Genomic DNA, 11,513 nt, shown 5'->3' with positions numbered 1-11,513 from the left:
ACTCTAATTCCAACTCCAATTCCAAAAATTGCTCCATATTCCTACGACATGATAAATATTACCACAAATATGATTCATTTATTAATGTAACTGTGTGTTTTAGGTTTTTATTCTGTTAGATTTTAATAGAACTGAATTTAAATAATTTTAACTGGTGTTGCATTGCCATTAGAGGTTTGCTGAGGCCCCCTTGTGTGGTTATTGAGAATCACTGCTATACAGAATTTTTTAAAGCAAGTCTGAAATCCCATGTTCTTTGGTAAAAAAGAAAGAAAGAAAGAAACTATTATATATGTAAGAAAAGCTATAATGTATCACTGTAATAAAAGATCATATAATAACTTTAAAAGTTTCAGTGATAAATTATATATATTTCCTTTTATGCATGGCCAATGCATAAATGTAACATAAACCAACATTTTATACCGAACTTCCTAGCTTATGCTAACAACCCTGGTGAAAAAAACAGCATATGCTGTTAGGTATGTTTGGATGCTGGTTAGGTAGGTTTTGATGCTGGTTTAAGCTGGTCCTTTGCTGGTTCATGCTGGTCCTTGACCAGCAACATGACCAGCAACATGACCAGCAAAAACCAGCAAAGGACCAGCTTAAACCAGCTAAGGACCAGCATAAACCAGCAAAGGACCAGCTTAAACCAGCATTTGCGTCTTGTTTGGCGCTGAGCCAAATACACGAGCTCAGTGCCTTTAGCCGATATCACAACGATTCAGTGTTTTCAGCCACATCAAAATAATGTTTCAGACATTTAAATTAATTACTAGCAAAAAAATACAACTGTGAAATACACACTGGTGTTAGTGAGTTTGTTAATGCACTGGTGTGTAAGAAAAGCGGCAATAATCCATAATCCAATTAAAACCTGACGACATATTTTATTCATATATAATACCCCGATATTTCTATTTTATACTAAATTTTAAGGATTTCATTACTGTTTATATATTATGAAAAAATATGTTTCATTACACAAATCAGCGTTTTTATCTAATCTAACACCAAACTTAAATTTTGGTAACAGCAAATTCTGTAAAACAGCTTACATTTAGTGAGGTGGACAAATCCCATTTTTGAAGCAAGCACTTACATTTTCTTACCATTTGTTGAACAGAGTTCAAATAGTGAAAAATGGTGAATTTGTCCATGTAAGAGAGATATCGTGACTGTGGGAATATGACTTGTCTCACGAAGTCCGTTAGATGTTTTATGGCTTGACCCTCAACCTGAGCAGATAAACGCGGGAACCACAGCGACTATGAAAGTTCACTTTTGGATCACTGTTAAACTACCCTTACGAAAATTAACCATGAACTACAAAAAACAAACAAACAAACAAAACAAAAAACAAAACAAACAGCAACAACAACACTATAGTTAAACCATGGTAACGACAAATTAACCATGGTCTTGCTATACTAACGTTTAACCATGATATTGGTAATACTTGGTTATACAAATGATAATCAATGCGCCAAAAAACATCGTCATTTTTACTATAATAAAACCATGGTTAATTTTCATAAGGTATATAACAGAATCAACAGATACACATTATGATTAAATTAGTGAATTATAATATCCGAACTTATGAGAGAAACGCTATAAAAAACGCTATAAAAACTCCGATTTTGCAGTTTTCTTTTCAAATATGTACAATGGCAACTTAAATAACCTTATTTTCATTGGCTGTGAGTCAGAGGCCGGACTTTTATTTTGAAACGTTGTTTCGGATGCAGCCTTCATGTTAAACCCGGTAGTGCAGCTCTCGTAATGATCAGTAATCTGATCATGTGAAACAATCAGCTGAATGATCAAAACATTTGTGTTAGGATGTGTTGACATGTTTTTAGAGTTTATGTCAGACCTGCGCTTCGTCTGTGAGGTGAGAGAATTAAAACATCGCACTTAAACTGTCATTTAAGAGCAAATGTTTTAGTGTCATTTACATTGTTTACACATCTGCAGGATAAGCTAATCAGACTATCATCGTCCACTGCTATTTAACATTTGATACAATTATAATACTATTCGACATTAACAAAAAAATGAAGGTACCAGTATCTTTGAGGTACTTTGGAGGTTCATGTCAATACCATGTGAATATGATAACGCTTATCTTTTCTACGTGTTAGTGTACGTATGTAAAAAGTATATAGGTATATTACTATGGTATTACTCTGTTTAGCAAATGGTAATATCATGATTGTTTTGGAATTGTACCATGTAAATACATAAATATGGTAGTTTAGTACCATGATATACACAATATCAAACATCAGCCTAATACACCACTGTTGTACTAAAACAATAAACGTGATTTATAATGTGATACTATCTGATGGGTTGTCTTTTTTAGATATAATGTCAGACCATCACTCAATTCTGGGGTGTTTGCGGAGAGGTCTGCGGTTGGATGTGTTCAAGGATGTTGCTCGTCAATATCCGTTCATTTTCTGTATCTTCACCTTTATGATCACCTCCACCATCATCCTCAACCAGTGAGTATCTTTACACACATATTTAATCTAGATTTTAGCATTTTATTTTCCCCTAAATTCCATTTGTAATGTCAATCAATGATATTGCACCAAAACTTTTCTACTGGTTTCGTTTTTCGTTACTATTTCCACCCTCTCTCTGACCCTTACAATTAAACAGGTTGATTTTACTAGTGTACACTTACAGTAAATGATCCCTGTTGTGATTGGTGATTAACAAATGCATACGCCTACATGCAGCAAAATGTCTTTTATATGTTATCTGTGTGCTTTTTCCAGATATCTTCATATTCTGATGGTATTCTGGTCGTTTCTGGCTGGAGTGATCACATTCTACTGCTCCCTCAGTCCTGAATATCTGTTGCCGAATATTCTCATCTCAATAAAGACCAAGAGGAAAGTAAGTGTAGAAAATAGATCGTTCTAACTTTAAAACCACTGTTGTGTACAAACGTATGTAAAAATATTTAAACAAATAATAAAATAGGAGTGCAAGTGGGCCTGAGTAAACAGATACACATGCAACACAAATAAATAAAAAATAAAGGAAGTAAAACAAACAGAGCATAAACAAAATAAACATAGACCTACTAATATTCATAAATGATAAGAAGTGCTGGCTGTTTTGCGTGTTTTTTAAGATTGATTGATTGAAAAACTTTATTGCATTAGACATTGGATCTGGGTTTAATCACGGGCATCATTGCATGTGTAAAACAAGTGCTTCAACAATATATATTATGTATATAGCAGTCAAAACATCTTTTCCTCCAGCTCCTTGTTTGGATTCCATTTCTACCACAACTTAATTTTAATCTCTCTATCATTCTGTCATTTCAAATAATTTAAAAATAGCGTTAATGTGTAACAAGACTTCATTTCGAGAGACTATTCTGAGAGGCAATATCAAGTGAATTCCAAAATGTAAACCGTAGCAACAAAATCTGAACTGTAACTAAAAAGTTTTTTTTTGTTATGCCTGTTTGTAGGGCTGCACAATTTGGCCAAAATGTTGTTTTTATCAATATGACTAATTCTAATGACAAAAACATTAAACAAAACAATAATTATTGTTAGTGATTATCAGTATATTTTACAGAAAACTGCAGCATGACCTATTAACATGCAGGAGGCCTAACTATAAATGTTTAGAAAGGTATAAAGATTTATTATAATATTATGATTAAAAATCTTATGCATTCACTGAGAGAGAGGAAAAAACTCCTCTACACTGGAGGAAAAAACATACGAGAGAAGTGTTATCATTTCTATTTTTACCGAAAATAAGGTATTGTGCGCATTAGTGAGTGCACACATGTAATATAATGTTTCATTCTTCTTCTTCTTCTTTTTGTTTTATGGCGGATTACAACCATGACTTATCAGGTGCATACCGCCATATTGTTTCATTCATACAGGAAATCCCTAATATGGACAAAGGTATAGGTTTTCGCATAGCTGAATTAAACTCATATAGAGACGTTTTAACTGATGGAACATGGAGACATATCTATACGATTGCTACTAAATGGTATTTTATATAAATAAACCATAGATGCAACGCAATGCTAATCAACAGCCTTTATCACTTTATAGAATACTATATAATATAATGATTTCGCCTCATTCTGTGACGTGAAACGACGTCAGATCACAAAAGGAATTTTTTTCAAACACTTGACTGATGTTATTAAATGAATCTGGAGCAAAAAAAAATGTCATTAAAATGTTCTCAATAGACAACAGGTTTATAAACAGACTCGGACCCATGTAAAATCCATGCACGCGTTCTACTGAGGTAAATTAGAACACACAGACTGTTTTTTTTTTCGACACGATACGTTCGACACATAGGCTATGCCGCACTGTACAGCCCTGGTGCATCACCTTAGTTATGTAGTCAGAAGGTGCGCTGTGCACACCGACCGGTGTATGGCATGAAAGTACCGCAAGAGCGATTTTAGCAGCACCGCTTCAAGACGAACATACTTGAAAATCCAATTGACAAACTCCCGGCCGCGGGGCCCTCCCCGTAAGGCGGGGCCCTAGGCGACCGCCTGTTTCGCCTGTTGGATGGCGATATGTGATTACATATTATTTACACAATAGCAATAATTATTTATCATATATTGATTCTCTCTAATTCCTTTTTTTATCTTTTTAATTTTACTTTCTAAAATAGTCTACTGCTTATACACACTCAGAAAGTCCAGTTTTGTGGATATTCATACATAAACTAGTCATTAGTCAGGTGGCAACTCAGCAGTTGATCAGTGGATTTACAAAAATCATTTTAAGTTTAATAAGTGCTTCAACATTGCATCAACTACTGATGAACACATTAATTTGTATTTGAATTATCACTCAGTAGGTTATTTAACCATGTATTATGTATTATTGAAAGGCTTTTGTCTTTCAACTCATTAAAATGCACAAATTCTCATTATTTCTAATTTGCAGACATTCTCAAACATTTTGTCATCTGTACCTCTTTCACCTAATATATTTACTTTAAAGTAGTGGTCAATCATGTATTGAACTTTGAGCGTTGTAACTTTGCAGATGTTGTTTATGCTCAAGCAGCAGCATCACACACTAACTAAAGTTAAAAAAGTGAAATCATAATTAGTGACCCTTTTAAATACCCCTAGGATTTTAAAATGAATGTTTTAAAACTTAACACATTTGCACGTTCACGGTTCTCTGACATTGGGCATCATATAGCATGTAGGTAAAGAAAAAATTTTAAATCTTTTTTTAGTAAGTGTATTATTTTGTTTGTTATTTTAAAATTGTTTATTTTAATTGTACATTTTTATGATTTAATTACTTGTTAGCCATTAACTAACTCACAAACCCACTGCAGTTTTACGACCCCCAGTTGGGGAAACCTTAAGGGAGAAGTCCACTTCCAGAACAAAAATTTACAGATAATGTACTCACCCCCTTGTCATCCAAGATTTTCATGTCTTTCTTTCTTCAGTCATAAAGAAATTATGTTTTTTGAGGAAAACATTTCTGCATTTTTCTCCATATAATGGACTGATATGGTGCCTCAATTTTGAACTTCCAAAATGCAGTTTAAATGCGGCTTCAAACGATCACAAATGCAGTTGTAAACAAAATCATCCTAAATCGCTGCAGAAGTACCGACCCAGTCTTTGCAAAGTGAACATGCTAAGAAGAAGAAAAACGCCTTTAACACAAAGGTAAAACAGCAATATAGGGCGATTTTGAAGTTGAGGGATGATGAGTTTTTTGACATACCCTAACTGTCATGAACCGGAACAAAAACAGTCCAGGCAGAGACAAGATGAGTGTTTGGCATTAAAAAGTATATATAATTTGTTTTGTTTTTATTAAAATAACTGATTTCACCAGATAAGACCCTTCGTCCTAAGACCTGATCGTTTGAAGCTGCATTTAAACTGCATTTTAGAAGTTCAAAATTGGGGCACCATATCAGTCCATTATATGGAGAAAAATGCTGAAATGTTTTCCTCAAAAAACATAATTTCTTTACGAGTGAAGAAAGAAAGACATGAACATCTTGGATGACAAGGGGATGAGTACATTATATGTGAATCTTTTTTTTGGAAGTGGACCTTTTCTTTAATGTAATGTAATGTTTAATGCACTTCATGTTGTTAATTACAATGAAAGAATATATATTTTTACATCATTATGGTACAAGATTATCCAGTTTAAATCAAAGTGATATTTTCTGACTTGTCTGTTTTTGCAAATGAACTCTTCATATATATGTGACCCTGGCCCACAAAAGTCCATGGGGTTTATTTGTAGCAATAGCCAAAAATGCATTGTATGGGTCAAGATTTTTCTTTTATGGCAAAAGTCATTAGGAAATTAGGTAAAGATCATGTTCCATGAAGATATTTTGTAAAATTCCTACTGTAAATGTGTGAAAACTTAATTTTTGATTAGTCATATACATTGTTAAGAACATTATTTGAAGAATGTTAAAGGTGATTTTCTCAATATTTAGATTTTTTTTGCATCCTCAGATTCCTGATTTTTAAATAGTTGTATCTCAGCCAAATATTGTCCTATCACAACAAACCATACAACAATGGAAAGCTTGTACATCATATGAAAGCTATTTTTTCAGCTTTCATATGATTACAAATCTCAATTTTGAAAAAATGACCCTTATGACTGGTTTTGTGATCCAGGGTCATATATATATATATATATATATATATATATATATATACATACACATACACACACACACACACACACATATACATATATATATATATATATATATATATTTGCGTCCTTAAATTAAATATCCTGAATTTTATTAGATTTCAGTATGTGTAAATCTAACTTTTTTGTTTATTTTATTTGTATCCTTCACAAAAACATTTTTCAGTCTCTTTTTTTTTTTTTAGATTTTGTTTTTTGGTATTTTACCTTTGTTGAGATAAGATAGTTTAGAAGTGACAGGAAGTGAAGTGGGACAGAGGGAAAAGAGGAGGTGGGGAATCGGGAAGGGTCACAGAGCCTGGACTTAATTAAACTCAAAGTCGCTTTAAAGCACAACTGTGATACCCTCGTGCAGGTGAACTGGGATATTCTCATTTTCTTCACGTCTAGTAAATGATCTGCATGCATGGCCAACCACTCTAACCTGTTCATCTGGTAGAATCTGAAACACAAAAAATACAAAGCTCAAAACAGTGTGTGTTTGTAATGGGAAACAAAATTGTCCGTTTTATATTCTCACTCCCATCTTACTTCCACACAGTGTGGTAGAGGAAGCTAATCAGTGAGCAGTGTTGGATCCACTCTTTAACATTCAAGGAACCTTTCACCCCCAGGGTGGATTTTTTCCATCATGTTCTGCTCACTTCCCAGTCCCATCAGTGACGTTTGCTCATCTGTCCCCTCCCTGAACTCTAGAGGGAGGTCATTATATGGGCCTTCCCACACCTTAAGTCTACACCTTACTGTAGACAATGTGCCCTGGAACAAATGCATTCCTTTGCCTCTGTCCAGTTGTTCAGCTTTGGCTCCACAAATAACTCTGCCTTTAGTGGAACTGCAGAGAAAATGATATATGGGTCTGTGACAACTGGGATCAGTTTGCCAATACACTGATAACACTGTAATAAACAATCAGCCACCAGGTACCATTAGGTTTTCACACTGTCCACACGGAGCTGTTGGAGGCGGATTGGCCCATAACAAGCTGTTGGATGTGCTAGTACAGTTCCTTCCACCGCCTCCATACACAGTCGGTATTTTCAAGTGCACAACTCTAGAGTGCCTGTAAATCAAGGCTCTACGCTTCTCTTTCTTTAAAAATTTAGGAGCACATTTAAAATTTCAGGAGCACCTTCTAATCAATAATCAAATTAGCCTTCCCGTTACAAGGTGATATTTGACTCCTTAAAGTGATTTACATGGGAATTTTGTTTTCACATTTGTAATAGCATTTTTGTAACTTTTTTAAAACCATGTCATCTTTTATGTCAAATTTTAATATATATATATATATTAAGCTTTTTAAAATGTCTAATTAAAACAACAGAATTAGAACAGTGTTAACAAAATTCATTTGTACTACAGAGGTGGCACAGAAGAACACAAAAGTGGCTTGTAGGTGTATTTTCATATGTTTAATGAGGTTTAGAGGTGACATGAGTGCAATCAAATTCATAAATTCATGTTGAGGTTAATGTTTTAAATATAAAATTTGGAATGTAGAAATATTAAATTATTTAAATAACTGAAACTAAAACTGTCAGTAGTTGGCGGCAAATCACTGATTTTAATTACTGAATCATATCATTCATTTGATTCATTCGAATGGGTGATTAATTTAGGAATAAAGCAAGTGATTGATTTTATGGATGGGAAATAGAATCATTGACTTCATAGATTTGTTTAAACATGCACGTTCATTCGTAAACAAAACACCGCTGTGTTTGAATGGAGATGTGCAGTGGCTCAGTTGTGACTTGTTTCAAACTATTTTTGATGAAGAAATAGAGCAAAATCAGGCAAAAGTGTTAGTCAGACAATGTAAGTCACTCAATATTAGTATTTCATTTACAAACTCCCTTAAGTATTATTTAAAGCTGATCTCACAAAGGTCCATTATAATCAACAAAGCTCTCCACACTGCACAAATGAATCTCTTATTTACACTCTTTTTAAACTTTTTTGTGAAAGGAATGGTGAGATATATCTGAGATACATTACTCATCTTTGCAAAAACACATGGAAACCTTTGAAGCTCCCTTCAGTGCAAACACAAATATGCTGATCGAGTCAGTCACACATGGTGCTCCTAAATATTTTTTCATAGTCGCACGCAGTAGTTTTCTGGGATAAACTCTTTTGTCCCAACTCCTTGTCTCTTTGATCATTCATGACTATTTGAACTTGGTTCTTCTTTTTCTTTATACAGTCTTACTGTAAGATACACAATGCTGGTCAAAGCTGATGGGGAGGTGTTGTGGATATTGGTCAGTCCCACAACTACAATAGCAAAATCATCTGGAACCTCCTTCAGCCCTATTCGCTTGATGTTTGGCTCTTCCTTTCTTTCTTTGCTTGATGTTTGGTTTTTCTTTATTCTGTCTCCAAGTGCCCCTTTTGGCCACACTCATCTATAGCGGGCTCATGTCATGGGGACCTCAGACAAGCAGGGGTCACCCCAAGTGCCTGTGCAGCTGGGTAAGCTGACCTGCTTGTCTCTTGCGTAGGCTCAAGCAATGAAGTCACCATTGGTGCTAGTGCTTTTTTCGGCTCCGGGCTCAGGCCTTATAGCCACATCCCAACAAATGGCCCCTTGTTACTCTGCCGCTTCAGCAGGTCATCAGGGTCGGTGTCTCTCATTACCATATCACAGTGCATAATGTATTCTGACATCAGTCTCTCTATGTAGTCTGCCCCATCTTTCCTGGCCTTGTGATTAACAGAAGTTAGCTTGGACCAGTCAAAATCAGTTTTACTTTCAATACAGTCTTTCAGCAACTGAGAGATCACTTTCCATGCATCTTTCTCCACTCCAGCTCCCAGATGTAATTTCCCCTTGTGGTCAGCCTTCCCAAGAAATCTCCAGCATCCCCTATGGATGGATGATCACCTACTTTCTTAGCTTTTTCCTAGCTTTTCTCTTAGCTAACCCTAAGTTAGGTTTTGGTCTGGTGGTTTGTAGTTGCAATAGGTCTCAGCTTCCTCTCTATCTTTGCTACTTTTAGTACTGCAGTTGACTGTGAGGGGGCACAGTTGAGCATGTCCTTTCACTCCTGGCCTTCAGCCCTCCAGATGGTCTCAGACAGAAAGGAATCCTTTTCCATATGCATCATTCTGAAGGGAATGAGATCTGGATATGGAGAGGAAACTAGAGGAGCATATGCAAGAGCAGCTGAGCTAACAAAGTTTGCTCACAGATGTTTGTTCATTGGGAGTCTGCAGCTCACTTTCAGATGTTTCCTGTCTCTGTAGATATTGCGAATTGTTGTGGCACTAGGTCTAAGATTGAACTGTGACATTAAAGCAGAGAAAGCTCAAAATCTTCAGGCGATGGAAAAGGCAAAATAACAACAAATCTGAACTATTCACAGTAGATAACTGACCTAGTGAAGTAGAAAAACAACGACAAAAACTTTCCTAACTCCTAAAAATCTGGAGAAAAATAAAGTAATTGGCCCCCAACTACTTACAGAGTTTTCCACAACTTATGAGCAGCTTTAACAGTGACAGAGACTGAAAATGAGATTTGTTTTTCTAAAGTCTTCAATGTTCTTTTATGTGCACCACATGAATCACTCACAGCTAGGACAGTAATCACGGTAATTATCTGAGCTAAGAGGCAATTGAAAAAGGCGGAGAAGTGCACATAATAGCAGGAGAGAACCCCAAACACATCATCTAGACACAAACACATTATAACAACAAATAAATAAAAGGACATAAATATATGTCTTTGATCACTTTTTCCAATTTGCTAACTTTCCAGTTTATCAGTAAGCCCATTAGTATGCCTCTCAGATTGGGAGTTTTTTAGTCCTGTGTTGGTCTTTCTTTACTTTGTTTGTTTGTTTACAGCACAAATTACAAAAGCCTGCCTTTTTGTAATCAACAACCATCATTTTTCTGTATTCTTGTAGTAGGCAGTCTTTAACATCTCTGGTGACATTTATGGAGCAACAGATTTTGTGTGAAAATAAATCATACAAGTTGTACATTTGTGTTTAAATCTTATAAATGTATTAGGTGGCAAGGAGGGCCTTTTATCCCACACACGGGGCAAAAGGCTCACCAGCGTGGGGTAAAAGGCACACAGTATTGATACAAAGTTAATAGTTCCTCAAAACAATCACTTTATTAAAGTTTGTCCTATTTTCTGCTTATTTTGATAAATAAATAAAAAATGTATTCAATAAATATACTGTCATTAAAACATGTTAATATAAAACATATATTATAAAATACAGGAAAAAAATCATTTTAAAATGTAAAAATTCTGAAAGCATTAAAGGAGATCCCATAGTAATTAAATATAGATTTGCAGTAGTAACAACAAATGATATTTTATTATATATGATGGTTTCATTCTAAACATAGTGATTTCTAAGACTGACACCCAACATAATATATGATATTTACCATCTGAATCTAACAATGTCATGTCAACAAATAGAAAAGTCAGCCTTATATTAATTATCATGTCAGTTGTTGTGCCTTTCAGCCCCGACAGCAAGGGCGCTTTTTACCCCAAATACCATACTTTTACATATTCTTTAGTTCTTTAAAAACTGCTGCTTTAATTATCCTAAACAAAACTGAAAATCATTATATCTTGAGACCTTTGTCTCAAGATATATATATATATATATATATATAAAAAAAAAATTATATTAAGAAATTTCTTATTTTTCTTATTTTTCTTATTTTTAAAAACAGAAAATATTAGATCAAGCAAGCACAGAATCAACTTTGCGCTGCTGCCCCCCG

At 34.6% G+C, this 11,513-nt stretch overlaps 1 protein-coding gene across 1 annotated transcript in view; it reads left to right on the top strand.

Moving 5' to 3' along the window:
* The first annotated feature begins 1,749 nt into the window (after positions 1–1,749).
* Positions 1,750–11,513, top strand: part of snx14 (sorting nexin 14) — a 51,533-nt gene continuing 41,769 nt past the window's right edge. The window contains 3 exon segments of the mRNA XM_051104468.1: positions 1,750–1,900; positions 2,375–2,516; positions 2,796–2,916. Of these exon segments, the coding sequence (XP_050960425.1) occupies positions 2,380–2,516; positions 2,796–2,916 (258 nt within the window). The 5' untranslated portion in view covers positions 1,750–1,900; positions 2,375–2,379.

This window comes from Labeo rohita, unplaced genomic scaffold (assembly GCF_022985175.1).
Source record: "Labeo rohita strain BAU-BD-2019 unplaced genomic scaffold, IGBB_LRoh.1.0 scaffold_73, whole genome shotgun sequence".
In the NCBI taxonomy this organism is placed as follows: domain Eukaryota; kingdom Metazoa; phylum Chordata; class Actinopteri; order Cypriniformes; family Cyprinidae; genus Labeo; species Labeo rohita.
This window is presented reverse-complemented; position numbering and strand designations above follow the sequence as displayed.